General features: G+C 39.5%; 1 protein-coding gene across 7 annotated transcripts in view; it reads right to left on the minus strand.

Moving 5' to 3' along the window:
- Positions 1 to 23849, minus strand: part of RASGRP2 (RAS guanyl releasing protein 2) — a 1579354-nt gene that overhangs the window by 244282 nt on the left and 1311223 nt on the right. For all 7 annotated transcript variants that reach the window (XM_044076007.1, XM_044076006.1, XM_044076004.1 and 4 more), the window contains one exon: positions 18884 to 19000. In XM_044076007.1, coding sequence (XP_043931942.1) covers positions 18884 to 19000 — 117 coding nt within the window. The remainder of the gene's footprint in view (positions 1 to 18883; positions 19001 to 23849) is intronic.

The raw sequence follows: 23849 nt of genomic DNA on the forward strand, positions 1-23849 counted from the left end.
AGGGTGGTTAAAATCTGAGAGAGAATGAAAGATTGCGGGGGGGGGGGGTTGTAGAGGGCAGAACAGTCACATAGTCATGCTACCATGGAAGGTTGTCCTCTTTTTAGGCTTTTCCCTTTCTCTTAAAGGTTGCTTTCCCTTAACTGCCACTCCCCACCCCAAGTACTGGCCCCTTGCTGTTTAAACTGTTAGTTGGGAAAGGGGGCTGAGGAGAGGTTAAAAACTATCGCTTGGTTTAAAAAAGGAGGATTGGAAAAAGGTCGTCATCCCTTGTATCACTTTCCCTTTTTTCTCACACTTCTCAAGTACCTCAGCTGCAGAAGGGACAAAAAGATGATCTTTATCTAAACGAGAGTTCAAGATTTCAGACTTTACTCCTACAGAGTTTTGGGGCTGGAGCCCAGCAAGTCTCCTGAAAAGTGATCCAGAAACAACTACAATGGAAGAGAAGACACAGACATCATAAGTACAGTAGAGAGTCAATTATCCGAAACATCAATTATCCAAATGCAGCTTTTCAAAGTTTAAAGATAGGAAAAATTATAAAGTCTGAATATGTACATGTATATGTTATACATATTCACTTGTGTGTGTTTTTTGAGCTTGTAGTCTTGCCTGTGTATCGAAAATATTCATTATTGTCCACTGGAATTGCTGAATGGTTGAAAAGTGTATTCCCTGCGTGCATTAAAACAGATTTTAGAATTTTTTTATCCGTTCAATGTATGTTTGATTATCCAAACAATTTGATTATCTGAAGTACCCAGGTCCCAATTAGTTTGGTATACACCTCTCTATACTGTACTCTTCAGAATATGCTTGGTCACTGGAGAAGCAGCAGTCACAGAAGTGTTTACAGAATTTAACAAAGAAGATGAGAAGGTTAGTTAATAACTTCTGTATATTCTCAAACAAAACAAGAAAACAGCAACATATAAGCTTGACAATTTAAAATCTGAAAAACTAAAGTACTAGAAGCATACATCATCTCCAGTTTATCCATTTTTATCTGATGGAGTGTCGTTAGAACCAGTAACCTGTAACCTAATAGGTAGAGGCAGCGGCAGGTTTAGCGAGAGAGAGAGATGACTGTTGGGTATGCTTTGGATTAGAAAGCAGGTACTTATGCGACTGGTGTACCTTATAATTTAGCAAGCCTTTTCATCTGTGTGGTATGGTGGCTGCAGTATAAAACAACATTCTGTAAAGCAGGATGCATACATTTTCTGAATCTTACAAACCTGTTCCCATTGAAAACCTTCATTCATATTAGTTAACATTTATGAACCAAGTTTTTTTTTTTTTCATAAGAGATGTTTGTAGGAATACTTTCTTCAGAATCAGAAACCTCACACTAAGTAGAAACCTCAGAAGTACACTCCTTCACCCATAAAGCTTCACTTTCTGACTGAAAAGTTCTGGGAATTATTTTTTTCCTCTTTCTGCCAGAGGAGTAAGTAGGTGTTGAAAAGGAAGACTTCAGTTCCTTAGCAAAAAGCAGTCAATAACCTCTATACATGGTTATAGAGTCAGGTTGACAGTGTTTATCCCTAAGCACAGTGTCCCACTGTTGTGGCAGGCCCCTTAGGCACACATTTACCAGCTTCAACATTCCCCTCGCCACCAAATGAAAGCCCTTCACCTGCCCCTGCCGCTCTCTGTGACAAAGTTCTCTCTCCCTAGCCCAAATTGGGCTTCCCCACAGCAAAAGAGGATATGACTATCCCCAAGTCTTTGGTAGCTGCAAATGCTAAGAGGCCCAGGTGAAGAAGATTGGCGGTCTGTGGAACAACAATCAGCTACATGACCCACCTGTGGCTGACAAAGAAAAAAGAGAGACCACAACATCTTACAAGACTCATTAGGTGATCTGTTTTTCTTGTGTGCTGGGAAAGGTAGTACCAAGGAGACTGCTTGCTGCTCTATAGATAAGCCAAAAAGAAAGAAGCAAAAACAGTTGGTATAGCCTGAAATAATAGTAAACATATAAAGGAAGAATTAGAGGTTCTGAGATAAATAGTACACGGACAGTAAGCACACCTCAAGCACAATATCCTTTCTCCAGCACTATAACCTCTAAATATAGTACAGATTTTAATCAGAAATAAAAGTTGCACATAGAACATATAAGAAATAAAATACATTGTCCATCAATTTAAATTTGTTTTCTAAATGCAGACATATATTTTTTGAGAAATAACAGTTATCCTCCACATAAATTTTGAATCTGAAAGGAGGGCTTTCCCAAACAGGGGCTTATCTGCCACAATTTAAGACTGCAGCAGACTGACGGGTAGATCTTCACTTTGGCTGCTTTTGGCACACATTCGGCTTTTTATCGGCAGTAGGTGCACAGAGAACTTGATCAACAAAATAGCAAAACACAGAAATTTGTTTACAAAGACGTGCAAGCTTCCATTTTTCATGTCATTGATGGAGATATGAAAAGTTCCCCTAAAAATGTTTCACTGAAAGATTACTTCATTTGCAGGGGGAATGTCCATATCTCCCACAAAGCCTTAGTAAAAAGAGGTTAGCAAACGTCTTTGAATGTGTGCTTTTACTACAGTAATTCCATTCACTTGCTGTTTTATACTGTTGTTTCCTAAGCAAAGAAAGACATACAGTTCTGTTACACTAACACTATGTGCTATTCCACTTTTTGTTATAGAGTGTCAATATCTTAAGTTATGCAATGTGCCATATCCCCAGTTTTAGGTAAGGCAAGTGCTATCTTAGTGTTGTTTTCTTCCATAGCCTCACTACTGCTGATGACAGCAAAATGAATAAAACTAGACATGATGACTGTAAACAAAAACTTGTGTTCATCAGATAAAAATGGTGAATGTTTTGTAACAGAGACAAAATAACTGGAAATGGGATCTTTAGAAAAGGTTAGGAGCAAATTACACAGGAAAAATAAATGGGAAATGTGGGATGAATACATGCAGAGGAGGAACGAGCTTTAAAAGAAGGCATGATTTGAATGAGCAGTGTAATGGCTGACTAACAGTGAGTGGATATGTTAAAAGTGATGTATAATGTTTGCAGTTACATTTGTGTTGGCATGGTTTGTAATGCATAATGTTTGCAACTGAGATTGTGTCGCTATTTTTATTGCCATTTGTATAAATTTAACATGGCCTATGTCATACATGATAATTTATCAAAGATGTTTCTTGTTTAAAAAATGGTGAATGTTTTGTGGGATAAAGATGTTTCTTGTTTAAAATAAAATGGTGAATGTTTTGTGGGATACATTAAGTGGGGAAACTGGTTGTTTTACAGAATCATTCACTTAATTAAGCATAACCTACCTTCAGGTGCTGTAGTATCAGAGATGATACACTGTATTAGGATAAAGTGTGTTTCCTGATTGGGATATGTGTTTTGTTTTTGTTGTTACTTGCAGATGACCGGCTCAGACAGGAGTCTAAGTTTCTATGTCTTTGGTTTCACTCCTAAGGCTTCCTCAGTGGTTATGGTAGATCTATTTTAACCTTTCCGTGCCTAGTCATGAAGAAAACTAGCCATAATAAAGTGTAGCTCTGCAAGTATATGTGTGAGCGAGTAACAGTGAGACTGCATGTGTGTCTGTGTGTGTATTAGTTCAATTTTTGTCCATACACTTGGCACATTATCCTTCTGATGAACTAGCCTTTGCACTCAAGGATTTATAAAGCATCATGCACCTCAAGTATGAGTCAAATGTTATTACACACACACTCAAAGGTTCAACGTAAGACAATAAAAAACATTTAAGAGAGCCCCATTTTGTTGTTTACTTAAAAAAATGACATGAAAAAGTCATAGGGAGGAGACAAGCTCCCCAACTTCTAATGTAAGGAGAGTTGTGATGTGAATCTTCATTAACTGTACATAGCATTTTAGGGCAGCCTATTTAAAAAATGGGTGACATTAAAAACTCTGACTCTATTTTTCCTTCTTGACTACAAAGGTAGCATTTATAAACATCCTACATAAAGTAGTTAACTCTACACAGCCTAGAAGAGATGGAATGCTCAGCAATACCTCAGTGTATAGACAAGTCTAATTGCAATATCTATTAATCCCTTTAAGACCTACTGCTGAATGACTATAAATCATGTACCCAATAGTGTAGCTAAACCCTGGAGGCTGTCTTGTCCAGGGCACAACTCACTGATGTAAAATAAAAAATATATCTTTAGTCAAATACTTTTTATTATCCTTTAAGGAAAACAGCACCACGTACATCCTAAATGGATGTCAAAGACATTCCTATGCGACTCCTACACTTAAGTCATCTTCCTTTGGCACTGAGCCAAAAACACCTGTGATCAGCAGTGCAGGTAGATGGTGCAGTGCAAGAAAGACCATGCCTTGGGCTGTATGAGAGATATAGTGTTTTCTAAAGACCATGCCTTGGGCTGTATGAGAGATATAGTGTTTTCTGAAATGAAAACACTCACTGTGGGTGTATTTGGTATGTGTGAGGGAGAGAGACTAGGGCACATAAAACAACTCTCTGGAGTAAGTAGGGTTACTTATTAATTCATTTTGGTGCTTGTGCATATTTGGATAGACTACTGAAGGGGTCACTGGGGAAATGTTTCATTCTGGTGCTTGTGCTTACCTGGACAGACTATTCAAGGGGTTCATTGGGAAAATGTTTCATTTTGGTGTCATTGGAGTACTTGTACATACTTGGACAGACAACTGAAGGGATGTTTGGAGGGAAACGATTCAATTTGGTGTCATTTGAGTGCCCAAAACTACTGATGGGATTCTTGGGGGAACTATTTCATTCTGGTATAATTTTCAGTGCTTGTGTATACATGGACAAAATAATGAAGGGACTATTGGGGGAAGTGTTTCATTTTGTTGCTTGTGTATACTTGGACAGACTACTAAAGGGACCTCTGTGGGAAATAATTCATGTTGGTGTCACTGAGTGCTTGCTTGTGCATCCATGAACAAACTACTGAAGAATTTGCTGGGGGAAATTATTCATTTTGATGTCAGTGAAATGCTTGTGCACACATGGACAAACTACTGAAGGGATCACCAAGACAGTTAAATGAAGCAATCAGGCAATGCAGCTACACTGATTAACAGGCTACAATGCAGCAAAGCCAGGCATAATTTTAATGTATATTATTTTTGATTTTAAAACAAGGATACAGTAAATCCTTCCACTATGCCTCACCAAAGAGTGTTTTTTTCCAAAGGGATCGGGATCCCCTGCACCCACAATGTGTTGACGAACCACCCACACTCTCCCTATCTATATTACTTGTCTCTTGTTGGTCATTGAAAAAGTAACATATGTCTCTGCCTTTCATGAGAGCAGTGTTGGGGGGCATACATACCTCTGAACCTCTTAGTGCAAGAAATTTGGACAAAACCTAAAATAATGGTGTCAGAGGCCAAGAAACAGGGAAAGGTTTTAAATATTGCTTCTGTAACTTAGAGAGTTGTGAGAATAAAATGGGATTTGTATTAGTATGCATTTTCTAAAGGAGGTGAAGTCTGAAACACAAACCTATGTCACTATTTAAATGAGTCCATTCCTTTTTGATTTGTCAGAAAACCACAAACTTTTATGAGCTGAAAATTTGGGCATTCCGCAAAAATCAAACAGTTGAGAGGTACATTCACAGGCCAGGGCTAAGTATTCAAAACATGCTGACTGAAAATCCATTCGTTGCCTGCATGAGCCAATCAAACATGAGGCCTCACTGTATTCTGTATTCTTAATAGACTTCTTGAAGTCTTCATTTGAGTACCTTGAAATAAGAACGATTACTGCAAATTTGCAAAAAACAAATTGAACTGCCCAAAATATTATACTGTATGTCTGAGTCAAAGACTGGTGTATGGCTTTTGAAACCTTTCTTTTTCCTTTGGTGTTTAAGCAGCTGAAAAGTATCAAAATAGGACAGGTGTATATAATGCAGTATACAAACAGCTACAGGATTTGATCCATCCATCCATCCTCAATCCCTTTTTCCACTTTTGCACATGGAGTCAGGTTGTCATTTCAACAGTGGCAATTATCTAGAGCCAAGGCTTACACCACCAGTTGGCTAGCCCTGCCATGGTAGTTCATCTGTACCACACACTTGCACACACTCACAAACACCCACCCCCTAGGGCCAATTTAGTGTGTTCAATCCACCTGCTGCATGTCTTTGGAATGTGGAAGGAAACTGGAGCACCTGGAGGAAACCCAGATGAATACAGGGAAGACATGCAGACTCCACAGAGAAGACACCTCAGCTAAGAATGGAACTGAGTAACCTCTTGCTGTGAGGTGACAATGCTAAATGCTGCACCACTACACCACCCTTGGATTGATATTTAAGATTATTACTGGGCTTTTATAAAATGTGTGTTTTAATTAAAATGAAGTAAATTTTATCGTAGATACTTCCTTTATTGATGACTAGCATGAGAAATGTAGTGTTTTGTTTTATACAGCAACAAAAGAACTGTGTGTGTGTGTGTGTGTGTGTGTGTGTGTGTGTGTGTGTGTGTGTGTGTGTGTGTGTGTGTGTGTGTGTGTGTGTGTCTGTTTATAGGCTGGTACTAGGCTACCTACCCTTGTAGGCCATTTCAAGCCTAGACAAATTTCTCATCCCAAAGGTAAGAATCAAACCCTGTAGCGCGTGCATATGAGTTAAATCCACTAGGACTCATACTCTCAGAAGCAATTTAATCCAAGGGACCATCCCCCCAAAATAATGTTTGATTTCTTCTGTTGCTTACTTGCTTATGCTTTGCATTTATCTTTTTAGGTATGGGGGACATTTTATAACTGAAACAAGGCACTCACAGGTACAGCCTATATTGTCTAGTGAAGCACACCCCTGTTGCTAACAGTACACACACTCCTTTTCTAGTATCTTATTGCTAGTAAAACATTGTGTTACAAGGAGCTGTCAATATGATGCAACTTGAAGTACAAATGGTGATGCAACGCTCACCAAACATTTTTGTGCTGTACACATCATAGATATATTTTGAAGATTCAGAATGTATATTTTAGCTGCTTCTCGCTTGGGTCATGATTTTTCTGTTTGTGCCACAGCAACAGTTCAGGTTTATGTTTTTCTGTATTGCAGTTCATAAGTACCAAACTATTAATAGTATAATATGATATGCTGCTGTTGGCATTTGGACTATACCTGCAAAGAGATGTCAATTGTACTGAATTCTGTTTTATTTTTAATATGTTGTGTGGTTTCGTTTCATTAAATTGCTAAAGCTGTATTGTGTTTGGTTATGCAATTGGGACATGCACTTGGACCTCCTGGTCTATATTTTTGTGAAAGTCATCAAGGCATTATTTCCAATACCTCTTCAATTTTTTTTTTGCTCTGTAGGTGGGGGGGGGGGGGCATCAAATCAAATGGCCAGACAGACAGAGCATCTATGAATAGTACCCTATCAGACAGACAATAGCTACATAGAACCGACCTGCACAAGTGCAATCTGCTCAGTTATATTTAATTAGGGGGTGTGTGGGGGGCTTGCCCGCCTGCACTGAAAAACAGTGCTTAAAGTACTTATTTAAATTTTTTTTTCAATACGGTGAATCCACTTTCTCGAAAGTGCACTTTCAAAGTAGGGCACTTTTGTGGAAGTGGGGTTTTACTTGTATATAGCCCAAAAGCCTGAAAGTTCAAAATACTGAATCCCATAATACTGAAAACACACAGGATAACAACATTTTACTATATTCCAGCACAAGTACATACAGAAACAGATTACCCTTTGACTATAAGCAGGGGGGCAAGCCTCCCTGCACCCCACACCTCCCTGCTACTTAAATATATCAACTCTAAGATTGCACTTCACTATACTAAGTGCAATCTCAGAGTTGATATATTTAAGTAGCAGGGGGTGTGGGGGTGCAGGGGGGCTTGCCCCATTGCTTATACTTGGGGAAGAGTAATATGGTTTGTCTTTTATTTGTTTCTGTATGTACTTGTGTTGGTATCCTGTGTGTTTTCAGTATTATGAGATTCAGTATTATATATATATATATATATATATATATATATATATATATATATATATACACACACACACACACACACACACACACACACACACACACACACACACACACATATATATAGGCCACACACAGACTGCCATATTTGCATTAAGCTTGGAAAACTATCACTACAAAGCTGCTATTCACTGCTTAACTGAATTACCATATTTTAAGAATCAAAATAGGCTTACATATTCCACTGCAAGGCTCTGCAGGGAAGCCTTGTGGAGTATGCCGGCATTTATGAATTATGCCATAGGTACAACTCAGCCAAGTGCATCTCGTATATACATACATATATACATGCACACACACACACACACACACACACACACACACACACACACACACACACACACACACACACACACACACACACACACACACACACACCTATGTTTTGCTTGTAATGTAAAAATATTCATCTCTTTCCAAATATGTTGACCTTTACAGTCTCAGAACTTTACAACTGTTCAGCAGAGAAGATATATAGTATGAATGAAACAATGCAGACAATACATTTTAGATGTAACTAATATATATAATTCAAAGACTGTTAACATTGTACTTTCTTTCTGCATGCATTCCTTCATCAGCTGTAAAACACAATGGCATTAGCTTACAAAACCTGAAACACTGCTCCAAAGAAAAGAAAAATGTCTACTGTGGCATTTAAGCACCTATACAAGCAGCAGAGCTGCTATAGGTCTGTGTCACACAGCAGTAGGAGTTCAGACCAAGACAATGATGAGGCCTGCTGTAAGAAAACTGATTAGCATAACGATTCAAAGGCAGCAAGTGTACATCAGAAACTTAAAAGCTAAGAGACAATGTATGTCACCTGCTATTCGTCTGTGAAACAAGAAAAGGTGACACACACACACACACACACACACACACACACACACACACACACACACACACACACACACAAAGGTCTACACTAGACTGATTGGTGTCCTACTGCCCTTTCTGTTACATCACAGATGGGAGATTTGTTTGCAACAAACTGAGACAAAGAACAGCCACCACATTCTATATAAAAAGTTATCTTAATGTATTTCTTCCATTTAACAGTATGATTTGCTTTAATAATTTCAAATCTCAATGTCCTTCCCTTAAAAACAGCAGCAGACTGATTTTGTTGTCTGAACACTGGCCTTGACTTTTTCTTTCTAATCAGTTCTACTGACTGCTGAGATACTAAGAATAGTACAATGTATTTAACATTGCAAGTTCCTCTATTATATACTGCCTTCCTTATTTGCAACAATGAAATGCCATGCTATTCTCTCCCACAGAAAACCTTATTATACAATGTAATCTCTGCCCACCTTGCAGCAGCCTTTTCAGACATACAGACTCTGTATCATCCACTATTTTACATGCACAGTACCAGAGAGGTTTGACTCCCGTTTAGTGGCTGCTGTAAATCCTTTCTTGTTTGGTTTACTCTCAGAACGGCTCTTAAGTTAACAGAATTATTACTGACCAACTTAATGAAACTGTCACAAAAATGAAAGGGACCATTCATAATACTAGTAACTGTGCATGTTTTATAGCATACTTGTCCAAGACACAGTGCAAACTGAATTGGGTTGCATATGCTGTTTTCTTCACTTAGACTCAAAAAAAACATTATTCCTTCAAGTTAACATTATCAGTTTTTGGTAGCCTAGCTGAAATGTATTTACATGGTTTACTTTAGTTGACTTGCAAAATAAGAGAGATTTTAAAACACCTAGACCGGGAAAAATGACATTTAGCTCCTTCCAATGAACTCTTAAGGACATGGACTAGAAAAACTCTTCATATCTCATTCTGTATAAATATGTGCTCAAGATCGTGTCAGTGCATATAACTAAGCACATTACAATAACAGCACATAATAAAACTTACATGTAACAGCAAAAATCAAACAGACAAATTCATCATATGCCAGTTATTAAATACCAGATCAAATAGATATGTCTTAAGGGATCACTTATTGTGGTGTGCCCCTCAGTCAATCTGGCAATAGGTCCCAAAGTTAAGGATCCTGCAGGCAAAAGACAAAAACTACCACACAAATCTATCTATCATCATCACTGGGACCATTAATATGCCTAGGGTAACACAGCAGAGAGCATGGAAAGTCTGAGACCTTGTTAGCAGATACAGAAGGCAGGCAGGACCAAAATTATATATAGGAAATAAATCATTAGCAAAATGTTACAAATAATGCAAGATCAAACCAGCACCCACAAGAAGCTATGGGTAACTGCTACAACATGGGGGTACTGTGAAACAGCCACAAGTAGCAAGGCTGTTGATTTCCAGGCCTACTTAATTTTATCAAGTTCTGTCTAAAAGCCCTTGATGCAGGGAGTTGCAGGAGGCCTACTAGGAGTAAATTAAGTATTCACAACCACCTGGTAATTTATAAAGATAGTATTCCTTGGATAGAAACAAGATAACAAATGTACTCACTACCTGTCCCTTTAATGTCAATCTATCATCAAAGATAACTCCTATATTTATATCTTTGACATGTATTTTGGTATATCACCACTAAAGATAATGCTGGTAAAGAATGTCGGTAGCACAGAAATTCTGAAAAGCAAAATGAAAAACCATAGCAACCACCCAGGAGGTGCAGAGCTTTGATGGATTACATATCATGCAATTGTGAATTTATTCCAAAATTATCAACAAGCAGCCTGAGAAAACCTGAAGCAACTCATACTAAAAAATTTGCTCTGCAAGTGCTATGAGTCACAAATTCAACTAAATGTTTAATTTATCCAACACTATGCAGTTAGGGATAAGCAACTCTAAGGAGAAGAGAAAGTCTGTAAAATCCCTCACATTAGTTGTTGAATGGTGGATAAGGAGGGATCCACAGTTTGCTCCTGTATCAATGACAAACTCCAAAGGAGTTTGTAGCTCCAACTCACATGTGAGGATAATCAATGGAAAGGAAGATGTAAGATATGATGTCAGTGTTCTTCCAGTCAGCTCTCCAAGTTTACTCCACCATGCTGAACGATAGAGAACCTAGGTTGTTCAACAACCACAAGGATAAGATCAAAGTTTTATCTAACCAAGACAGTGTTTCATATGATAGCTCACAAAACTAGATCAGGCAGTTGATCTGAGATGTTTTCTTATTCGAACATAGCACCCTCACATGGACATGGAAAAAGCACAGTTGTGTACACTTACCATAAATGTAGATGTTCAAGTGTATTCACTGTTGCAGTCATCACACTTGGGTTATCTGCCTGCAGGTAGCCCTCAGTCGGCCCGAATACCAGAATCTTAGTATTTCTGCATCGGTTGCTGTCACTTCAGTACTGAAGTCAGGTCGTCAGGGGTATAAAAACAGGCAGCTGATGCCATTATATCAGTTTTTCTTGCTCCAAATGTCAGGAGCCCCCCAAATAGGGAGTAGAGTTATGGTGGGAAAACACCACCAGTAAAAAGTAAACACCAATAACCCAGTAAGGGGTGAGTAATATGTATAGAGAGGAGAGAGAGAGAGAGACAGAAAGAGAGAGACAAGGGGGCTGGTGGATGGGAAACCAGGACTGCAACAGTGAATACACTTGAACATCTACATTTATGGTAAGTGTACACAACTGTACTATGTTCTTCATGTTTCACTGTTGCAGTCATCACACTTGGGTAGATTCCCAAAGCTGTAGAAAGGGTAGAGGCAGTCAAGAAGAGTTGGGGCTGACTAGTATGCCCTGCAGGACTGCTGTTGCAAAACCCTCCCTGGATTTGGAAAAGATAGGTAGGTGGTAAAGCTTGGTGAAGGTGTGTACAGAACTTCAGGTAGCACCTTCCAGAATGTTCCTGGTAGGGACTCTGTAGAGGTAGAAGTAGTCATTGGTTTTTCCTGTCTTATCTTGAGTAATGTTTTTGTGAGAAGAGGCAGAGGGAGAAATGCATAGACTGAGAGGTTTACCCACTCGAAGGATAGGGCGTCCACTTTCCAGGCCCTGCTGTGAGGTGTCCTGGTGCAGAATTTGCTGAGCTGGTGATTGTAGGGGGAGGCAAAAAGGTCCACCTCTGGGGTCCCCCATTTCAGGGTTAGGATGCTGAAGGTGCTGGGGTCTAATTGCCACTCATGTGGGTCCAGTAGATTTCTGCTTAAGTTGTCTGCCAGAGAGTTTTGTTTACCTGGCAGGATTTGAGCTTGCAGATAAATCTGCATGTCCAAGGCCATGTTCCACAGGGCCATGGCTAGCCTGCAGAGTGGGTAAGAGTGGGTTCCCCACTGCTTGTCAATTGTTGATGTACCACATAACTGTGGTGTTGTCTGTTTTTATCAGCAGGGTGAGAGTAGGAATTTGAAAGCTGTCAGAGTGTGCTGAACAGCTAGAATCTCTTTTTGGTTGCTATGCAGATGAATTTGACTTGGACTCCAGTGGCCCTGAATAAACTTGTCGTCCAGATGTGCCCCCAGGCATAGTCTGATGCATCTGTGGTTAGGGTTTGGGCAGCATGGGGTTGAGTAAAGGGAAGTCGCTTGCTGTGGTTGCATGCTGCTGCCCACCAAAGAAACTCTGTCCTTAGACAAGATATAATAGGTAGGAAGGTTTCCAAATCCTGAGAATGTTGGCACCAAAGACTTTTTAAGTACCACTGAAGTTTCCTCATATGCAGTCTGGCATATGGAATTAGTAGAATGCAAGAGGTCATAAACCCTAGGGCCTACAGGATTTTCCTTGCAGATAGCTGGGATTTCTGGTGGCCATTTGTAGTAACCTTTCAGATAGGCTTATTTTTCTGGAGTAAGGAATTCCATCTGGGATGCTGTGTCTAAGCTTGCTCCCAGGAATACAATCTTTTGACTGGGAACTAGTTTTGATTTATTTTCATTGATAGTGTACCACAGGGAGGTTAGAAGGTTCTTTACCAGTGTCAGGTGCTGCAAAAGCTTTTCCTGACTGTCTGCCTGAATCAGGCAATCGTCCAAGTATGGGTAAATTTGAATCTTTCTCTGTCTGCAATAGGCAATAGCTGGAGCCAGGCATTTTGTGAAGACTCTGGGAGCAGTGGATAAGCCAAAGGGAAGTGCAGAGAACTGATAATGCACAGATCCTGTCCTAAAACATAGGTATTTTCTGCATGAATCCCTGAAAGGGATGTGCAGATAGGCTTCTTTTAGGTCTAGGGTGGCTAACCAGGCATCTTTGGATAGCATAGGAAGAAGCTGCTGAAGGGTGAGCATTTTGAATTTTGGTACCACCAGGAAGGGGGTTAGAATGGAAAGATCTAGGATTGGGCAAAAGTGCCCTCTTTTCTGGGTACCAGAAAAAGTCTTGAATAAAACCCTTGACCTATTTGTTCTGCAGGAACAGGCTGAATTGCCCTTATGGAGAGTAGGGATTGAACATGGCTTTGTGCCTCTGCCCACTGGTTTGGGAGAAGGTCTGGGAAACCTTTTGGGGTTGGCAGTGAGTGGAAGTAAAATTTGTACCCCTGGAATACAATGTTGAGAACCCATCGGTCTTTGGTGATGGAAGTCCAGTTTTTGGCATGATGGGCAAGTTTTCCTCCTAGGGGCATGAGCAGTTGGGCAGAGGTGAGGAGTGGAATTGAGAGGTCATTGTGAATTCTTTCCATAAGGGGGTGGCTTATTCCTATTTTTGAAGTGGAGGCAATGCATTGCTTAGATCTATGCATACCCTGAGACTGTATTCTGGGGGGGGGTCTGTTTTCCCTGGGTTTAGTTTGAGATGGCCTTGAGGGGACTGGAAAGGACCAATGTTTTGAGTGGCAAAGCCTACTGAATATAGAAGGCTGCACTTGCAAGAAATCTTTGACTGTCTGCACAGATTTATCTTTTAGAACCTCTTCAACTTTAGTGCCAAACAGGTTGTCCTTGTTCAAAGGAGAGTCTAGTAATTTTGATTTGAAATGGTCTGGCAAGGTCTGCTCCTTAAGCCAAGCATGCCTTCTCAGTACAGAACCAGTGACTGCTGCCCTGCAAGATGCTTCTAGGGCATCAAAACCACATTTCAAGGTATGGTTGCTGACTTGGCTTGCAGAATGCATAAGCTCCTGTAATTCATTATTTTCTGCACAGTCTGTTAAGGTAGCTAATTTTTGCTTAATAAGTTCCATAATATGTCGCTGATATTTCAGCATGTGGAACTGGGAATTCAATGCCCTAATAGCGAGAGTTGCAGAGCTGTATACTTTTTTACCCCATCTGTCTAAAGCTCGGGCATCCCTATCTGAAGGAGTGGGATTCTTAGTTGTAGTTGCTTTAATACCTTTAGGCCCCTGGGAAATGACCTCTGGGTCAGCAGTAGGATTTTTGAAAAGAAATTTGAGAGAGTCAGGGACTCTGTAGTACCTGTCTGGTTTCCTTGGAGCAGGGGATAAAGTATCTGGAGTTAGACTGGATTCCATAAAGACATCATCCACAACATCCAGAACTGGAGGCATTGCTAAAGGTCTATGTTGTGGCAAATCTAAAAATTCTCTGAGTCTCTTTTTGGACTGAGGATAGTCTTGGCATTCCCAATGGAAATCATCTTTTAAAGTATGTAGGATTTCACCAGAAGAAAAATCCTCTGGAGGGGAAGCAGAGGGAATGGATTCTTCTCCATCTGAATCCTCATAAGCAGATAAAGGCATGTATGTCTTCATAGTCAGAGACCTCACAGTCGTTGGACTCTAGGTCTGTTAAAGCTGTTGAGGACAGGTCTCTTTTTCTCTTAGCAGGGGAAGGATGGTTTCCCCTAATCAGCACAATCAGGTCTTCTGCCATTTTAAGCATTTGATTTTGTGGCAGTGAAGCAGGTGTTTGAGTTTGGGTTTTCGGTTTTTTAGGCGTAACTCATACTGTTGGCCTTAGAATTCTGTAGTTTTAGTCAGAACTGAAGATGCAAAAGAAGTCATTGGTTTGTGTCGAATATCGATAATGCAAAAAAATTCCTTGGAATCTGGTGCCTGCACAGTGGCTCCGGACCCATCCAAGGTAGAGACATCCGCAGGTTCCGTAGTCAAAGAAGAGTCTCGCTGCATACTGGACTCCGAAGGGTCTCAGCAGCGGCCTGTGAATCCATAGAGGCAGGCATCAGGGGCTGTGAAAGTGCCTGAGTACTGGCAAACTGTCAACTAGCTTAATGGAAGCATTGTCAGCAGTTTTGGACCTGTGCGGTCTGTCTCTGTCTTTATCTTTAGGTTTTTCCAGAAGATCGGTAGACAGATGGCTTACCGAAGCCATTTCGGAATATGGAGATCAAGAGCAAAATAATTTAGTGACAATAAGGGCCCAATGACAAATAGTTCGGGTTTTAATAAGGCACAAAACCGACAGTGAGGTACATTGTGGTCTGGGCCTAAACAGTTGACACAATAAGAATGGAAATCTCGGTGTGGTATTTTCTTTCCACAGGCGAGACACTTGTTAACTTTTTCTGACATTGGTTAAAGCAAGAAAAAAGGATCCCCAACAAGGTACTTAGCTTTAGAAGACTTCAGGATGATTCAAGTTCATAAACAAAATCTCAGGTAGCGGCTGACCGGCACTCGTGCGAACTGCTTCTACTTCAGGCTAGTCAGCAAGAAAGACTGATGTAATGGTGGCGGCTGCCTGATTTCAGACCCCTGACAACCTGACATCAGTACTGAAGTGATTGCAACTGACGCACAAATACTAAGTCTCTGGTATTCGGGCCGACTGAGGGCTACCTGCTGGCAGTGTGATGACTGCAACAGTGAAACACGAAGAACATCAGCAGGTTCTACCAATCTCTCCCAGATGGTAGGAAGGATCCATGGTTATATATCACAAAAAAGTGATGGCCCCAGCATGATGTTTATCTATGACTGTGCCTATAAAACAAAGGGAACAATTACAGTTGTAACAAGGTAACGTGGCACCATGGACAGCTCTCTCATTTGATAATCCCAAGTAACATGGCACCATGGACAGCTCTCTCATTTGATAATCCCAAGTAACATGGCACCATGGACAGCTCTCTCATTTGATAATCCCAAGTAACATGGCACCATGGACAGCTCTCTCATTTGATAATCCCAAGTAACATGGCACCATGGACAGCTCTCTCATTTGATAATCCCAAGTAACATGGCACCATGGACAGCTCTCTCATTTGATAATCCCAAGTAACATGGCACCATGGACAGCTCTCTCATTTGATAACCCCAGCACGGTCTATAAATCACAAAGGTATTTGTTTAATGACAGCTTCTAAACTCTTCAACTTTTTAGGAGCAGTTTGATGGTTTAGAATTTGTCATTAAAAGATCACAAATGTGATTTCTTATAGACAGTTTGCAAATTATCTGTTCTTTTACCAAACTGTTCCATTCATTACCTCCATAGGGCTACAGCCAACTCATCTGTTCCCCAGTCAATTTGTCTAGTCATTCCTTGAATAAGGCAAACGCCATTCATTCATTCACCTTCAGAGGGCAAGAGTCATGTACTACTTGCTGTCATTCATGTAGGAGACACCTCCCTGCCTCTTTCCCTCTTAACTCCCTCCCAGTGCAACTTTGAGTTCTGTAACTGGTTGGTGGTGAGACATATGAGTAGATCTCTCTCTCTGTTTTGCTCTCTCACACATATATGCACACCCAGCCAACCTGTCCAGATAAAGAGCATGCTCCAACACCATCATCTAAAGGCAGTCAAGTTCTGCATGCTATAGCTCAACATGCCCACTGAAGGCAGCATGGCAATGGGTTGGAATGTCTCCCTCCCCTGAAGGGGTGGGTGTGCCATCACCAGCCAAACACTCCTACCTACCCAGCATTATCCAGAGACTCCAACACCAGAGCTGCTAATCAAGCTCAAGTCATCTTGGTCATAAATCATGGTTTTATACCTCTATACCACAGATCTGGGTGTAAGGCAGTTATTTCCTTTTGAAGTCAGGATATAGTTACAGGACTTGCTTTTCACAAGCAATTATTTTTTATATTCATACTTTTTTTTTTTTGGGGAGGGCAGTTCTTGAGATGTGTCATAGGCTCCATTTTCTGTGACTTTCTATGGGGATTAAGTTAAACATTTATATATAATATATTTTAAATAATTAAATGTAATTTTTTTGTACTTTTTCCTGTGTATAGGGGCATTTCTACAGTTGTGGTTTTGATGGGTTTAGAACCTTCACTTTTTATTTTTAAATGCATTTGTGTGTGTACTACTTCAGAGTACCTTTTTGTTGGTTTTATGGTCAGGGGAAAGACATTGATTAAATGTATGTTAATTTGCTACTAGCTTTAGGGAACTGGATAAACAGCCCTGATAGCATGAAAAACAAAGGATATTAATATTGGAAGATGCTGAGTGAAGACAATGGGCAATGTGCTTCTAAGTGCATTGCAGAATGAAGTGTGGGCCTATTCTCTCAACAGTTAGTCAGGAAAACACCATGTATTAGTTAACTTAAGGCACCGATTGTAAATTATGCAGGTATAAAAAAGTAGCCTGGATAACCGGAATCAGGATATTTGTTCCCCAGTTGGAAAACTCAGAGTGGGGGGAGTTGATGCTTGCCTGGAAGACACAGGAGACATTATGGGTGACAGCTCAGTTAGACCTAACTTGTAGAATAATACAAAACTAAATCTGAGATGTTTGTGTTTCTTGGAATATTTCCTTTTCTTAGAGGTATGTTGATCTCAGAACTGGAATATATAAGTTGGGAGTGTAGGGGGCTTGCCCCCTGGAAAATAAAACAAAGTTTAAAGAGCAGCAGTCTTCAAAATTCACTTTCTTCCTGGGTTTTCAGTCTTTTTTTTTTTGGCTTGTCAGCACTCAGCATTTTGTGTCTCAACAATTCAATATTTCAATAGGGAGCCTATAGGACACTATACACCACAAAACTAAATACTCTGGGCAATTTTCTCAGACTATAACGAAGAAAAAAGAATGCAACCAGCTTACTCAGCCTCATTTAAATGACAGCAGTATGTATCAGGAATCTAAAATGCAAAACAGCAGTTAAATATAATTATAGTGAAGAGGAAATGGCATGTTTGCTCTCTTTTATTAAATAAAGCAGTGTTCATTAGAGTTATCATAGCAAATAGAAATGTTTCACAAAAACTACATTCTCATATTGTTGATATATTAACAGTGTAACTTAGTGTTAGTGATGCATTGTGGCAAAACTCAAATTCCAGGTTGGGCGAGGTTGCAACCCTTAAAGCAGGCAATGAGGAAAGAGTGGCAAGTGCTAATTAGGCCATGTAAAGAATGGAGTTGCTCATCTTCCACTACAGGAACAGAGCTGCAGTTTTTAGTACAAGGGATATATGCACTGTAGAGCACCACCACTGATGTGTGGATGTATGTACCTCACACACTCAGGCCCTGCATTCAGGCACTGCACCAGGCATGCTACTCAACAACAAAAAAGGAAAGGTTGCAGGAGAATCCAAAACTGTGCAGCTCCATGTGCAGGCATTCTGTAGATTTTCCATAACTTACCTCAACCTTTCTGACATCTGCTGAAGATGTGTATGAGAGCGGAATAGTAGGGTAGTGAAAGGATCTACAAGAGAAGCAAGGCAGGTTAGTCATATGTGTGGGGGGGTGAGTGGGGACCACAAGGAAAATGCAGAAAAATAAAATAGAATAAAGCAAGCGTTGCAGAAAAAGCACATTTTAAGACTGTTGTAAAATTATTAAATAATAAATATAAAGCAAACCTCTTTAGAATTTTGCAGAAAAGCATAAAGATTCTTGTAAAAATTATTTTTACATTTTTGAAATGCAATACATCATCAAACAATGCATTGGTAAGTGCATGCTTTCTTGCACAGTTATGTATTAATACTTCAGTAAATGAGCACTACCTTGATAGTTTCAGGATTAATGTAATTATAGGTTTCCTTCAGCCGAGAAATAGAACTGTGACTCAGACCTCCGATCACAGCCATCAGTGTGTTGAAATTCTGAAGCTGGAGGAGTTTCTAGTATATAAACAAAAGTCTTGTTACAAAAATACAGTAAAAAAAGCAAAATGTTCAGAGGAATAATTTAAATATTCCCAAACATTTTGGCATGCACAATACAGCAGACACATTCTCTTTTCAATTAGACATGTCATTCAGTTATTTCTCCCAGACAGTTCAGCCTTTACACTTTACTAGTGACATATCTTAAAACATAGTATGAATGTTTCATTTTGACAGCTGCTTCTCCCTCCACAGCTAAATTTCTTTGAGCCTTTTTAACCTGACCCCTTTCCCTCTGCCCTTTCCAACTATTGCATATTTTCAAGGAAGAGAAAGGGAAAACCTCAATAAGTTAATATTTTTCAAATGATACTTCTCGAAAATTCTTTTGTATTTTAATGCTTCTATCTTCAGTTGATAAACTCCTGTTGATATGAATTCTAATTTCTTCACAGCTACATGTTTGTGTATCTATAATATTCTATCTCTACACTTTGCCCTGTACATTTTGACTCACTGTCTGTGGCTGAAATAGGTTCATGTGGATCAATTCACCACCCAGTAAACATACATACAAAGAATTAAACAGAAGTAAATGCTTCCTGCAGATTTAGGTGTGAAAAATGTTAGCAATAATATTTTGTCATTACTTTACACAAATGTGTTGCATACATCACTAAATATACTTGCAACGATTCTGGTTAACACGTTTAAAAATATTCTTTCTACAATTTGTGGCCCTTATTAATACAATTGCTGTCAGAAGACCATAATCTCAATATCCAGCTTGTAGTATTTAACTTTCTCTATTAATTCATAACAGAAAAAGCAAGCCATTTTAAAAATATGCTATGCCGACAGACAGACATTGAAATAGCTAAACTGCAATTAATTTAGTAGCATTTCTTATTACTCAGAGTTGTTTATGTCTGATCTTTGTTTCTGAAGACTACATAAAATAAACTACATGTAACATGCTGGTACCATTTAAACAATGTACATACACATGCATGCATATAGAAGAAAACATTATCAAGCTGCAAGTAGATTTCTAAAGAACTTTACTGTTTTTCCAAACTGGAGATTTATTCACAAAAGCAAACTTAGGGCCTTATTCCAAAAGACTTGTTCTCACTACAAGCGACTTACTTTGGTGTAAGCCTTTATAGATACGCCTTACATTGAAGTAACTCACCTACATCAGAGGAAAGTGTTTAGGAATCTGTCCCATGGCATAAAACAAATTTAAGATAAATGGAAATTTAAAAAAGTACTCTGGAATTAAAATTAGTGGTTTACTGGACAAATATAACGTTCAGGAATTCTTTGATATTAACAGCAACTGATCTCTATAGCACTGCAATTTGAAGAAACTAGTTTGCAAACATTTTTATATAAGAAGTGGGCCATATAGAAAACATTTTAAGCATGTTCATGCAGATACCAAGTTAGTTCCTTTCCAAAAAGGGAAAAGATTTAATAGCAGAATTTTCCCATGTGAATATCATTAAACCTACAAGTGATAATAGAGCTGAGTATGGATGCTGTGGCTTTTTACATGCGCCCAAAATTAAATACTTGCGTGCTCACAAGAAAAAAGAAAAAATATTACTTGCATTGAGAACAGCTGAAATAAACAATTCATAACTTTAGTCACTGCTGTTTCTTTTAGCTGTATAAAAATAAAATACTCCTTGGATTTAGTACAGCTGAAATAAACGTACATAACTTCAGTCATGGTTTCTTCTAGCTGTGCTGTCCACAGAAATGTAGAAATGCTCAGTTCAAATCTTAACTCAAAATGTTCCCTTTTCATACCACAATTGTAACATATTAAGTGTAGCTAATGTGTACAAAAATCAGTAGTAGTGTGACATATGACATGGTTCCACTAGTGCGAGTGGTTATCAGTAGTAGTGTGACATATGACATGGTTCCACTAGTGCGAGTGGTTATCAGTAGTAGTGTGACATATGACATGGTTCCACTAGTGCGAGTGGTTATCAGTAGTAGTGTGACATATGACATGGTTCCACTAATGCAGTGGTTATCAGTAGTAGTGTGACATATGACATGGTTCCACTAGTGAGAGTGGTTATCAGTAGTAGTGTGACATATGACATGGTTCCACTAGTGCGAGTGGTTATCAGTAGTAGTGTGACATATGACATGGTTCCACTAGTGAGAGTGGTTATCAGTAGTAGTGTGACATATGACATGGTTCCACTAGTGCGAGTGGTTATCAGTAGTAGTGTGACATATGACATGGTTCCACTAGTGCGAGTAGTTATCAGTAGTAGTGTGACATATGACATGGTTCCACTAGTGCGAGTGGTTATCAGTAGTAGTGTGACACATGACATGGTTCCACTAGTGCGAGTGGTTACTTACCAGGAATTACATTGAATTAGTAATATAACTGGTACATTTAACAACGGCATTGAACTGTAGTATCATAACATTTATGACACTTGGGTGACAAGTATGTTTAGAGGAAAATCAGTGAAAAATACACAAAAAAAGAAAGAAAACCCTCACCTGGATTTGGATAAATGGCTTGCATGCAAGAAAGTCTAGCACATACGGCTGTGAGTAAGGAACAGTTAACTAGATCTACAGAGAAAAAAAAATAGCCAGCTATAAACAGAAATGCACTGCATTTACCAGTAAGAAAATGATGGAGAAAACTCTTACTAAACATTCAGACAAACTTATTGAGATTCAGACAGCAGTTTAAGAATCAAAAGAGAATTAGTAGAGAATACAATAACGCAAGAATGCTTGGACTAATGATGTAAAATTCAAGGACATATCCAGCGAGAAAAAATTTCAATTTATGGATATTCCAGAGTTTGCAGAGAAATCCAAATGCAAGAACTTAAAGTATAAAAATGGTGGGACTGAGATACGAAACAAGGAAATAAAAATATAGTAGGTGCATGGAATCTGCATTCCCAGAGCATCACCCATGAGACAGCCAAGACCAATATTAGTTACATTACAAATCTTTCATCAGAAGGAAGAAATCCTATAACTACTACAGAAAAAAGACACTATTTTAAAGGTAAGTGGCTGCAGAAGTCTTTGTAAACAATGATTTTTCACCCCAAGCCACTAGACAAGAAAATACTTTTCTCTCTTCTATAGAAAAATAAATGCAGAGACATACACCTCCACTTTAAACTTCTTTAACCAGCCCTCCTGGTTGTGTTTTTTTCCAGTGGGAACAAAGATGTTTGCAGATCCCATTCAGGCTTCAAAGGTATTTAGCAGTGGGAGAGGGAATCATAGGGGGTTATTAGGCTATTGGCCCTGAGGCCTTATAAGCCTAGCCAAGAGTTTAGCCCATGTTTAGACAAGTCAGCACCTAAAGCCCCTGTCCAACAGGGAGAGAGATGGAATCCCAGGGGTCTATTTTCTGTTTCCCATCCAGTTATCCAGGTTGCGCTTAAAAAGGGATAATGAGATACTCTGCTTGACATGGAGAGAGAGTATATTCAACTTAACAGCTGGGGGAGTCTCTGGGACACAAATCTGTCCCACCAACAAATCCTACTGATGTCACAGACCAGGTTGAGGTCATGCGTGTGGGTTGCTCGAGTGGAGCTTGACTTGCAGCAGTCCCATTAAGGTGAGGTCTGAGATTGCTTTATATGCCAAACAGAGGTCAGCCCTGAGGAGTCTGTATGAAAATGAGTAGAGGGACAGGGCTTTGAGCCTATCTGTGCAGAGTAGATGTTTGGTGCCTGGATTCTCCTGGTGAGGAACCTCTGTGGTCTTTCCAGCTGCTGCATGTGCTTTGCAAGGAGGGCATTGTACTCAATAATTGGCCTTATAAGGGAAGAATATAGGGATGTCATTACCTCTTAGTCCCTGGATGAGATACCCTTACTTATGAGGTGGGCCAAGTAGAATGCTTTCCATACAATGGAAGCAACATGATGGCCAAAAGTCAAGTTGCCATCAACCTTGGTGCACAAATCCCTCACTACTGATTGTGTACTTAGGACATTGTTATTAATGTGTAATATGTGGGGATGTCACTCTCCCCAAAGGGAATGATGATGCATTTTATGGCATTCAGCTTGAGGCCATGTTTCTGGCACCAGTCATTTGTTTGGGTGAGACCCTCTTGGAGGACATCCATATCAAATTGATGTCTGTGCCCAGCTTGCAGTCATCTGCAAGCTTGGTTAGCCATAGTCCACTGGTTTTGGCCTGCACCTCAGAGAAGTGCATCCCAAATAACAGAGGCCCCAAGACCGAACTGGAACCAGAGAGGGATAGTGGCAGAACTAACATCACAGAGCTTTCTGTGGCAAAAAGAAAATCTGCTGCTCTAGCAGAAAGCATGCCAGCCAAGCCATCCCCTATCTTACAAAACAAATACAAGACAAAATAAAAAACATGAAAGACCATTCCAACAACATGAGCTATTCTGTCAAAGGGAATGAGTTGAACACTTTAGTTGAGGAAACTGACTGAGACAGGAGCACAATGTATAGTCGGGCACTTCATGAAGCGATGCTACAAATTTATTTTATACAAAAAGCAAATAGCTTTATGTCTTTCACTAGAATATGTTGTCTTATTTTAAGCAATCTGGGATCTGTAGTTTATATCTGGGATCTGTAGTTTATAAAAGTAAAATGTGTGAAAAGAATACCTTTAATTACAAACTCTGCGCCATATGACAGAACTGATAATCTTGGGAGCACACTTGGTGATGCAGGGTTCCTGAAAGAATCTCTTTTAAACATCCCCATTTTATGCTGGGTAAAGAGGAGCTTTTGAATCATGCCGTGAGAAAACTTTTCCATTCATATCACTGACTCACTGCCTCTTTGTCAATCTTTTAGTTATT

Source organism: Protopterus annectens, chromosome 6.part1 (assembly GCF_019279795.1).
Source record: "Protopterus annectens isolate FY-2018-M chromosome 6.part1, PAN1.0, whole genome shotgun sequence".
In the NCBI taxonomy this organism is placed as follows: Eukaryota; Metazoa; Chordata; order Ceratodontiformes; family Protopteridae; genus Protopterus; species Protopterus annectens.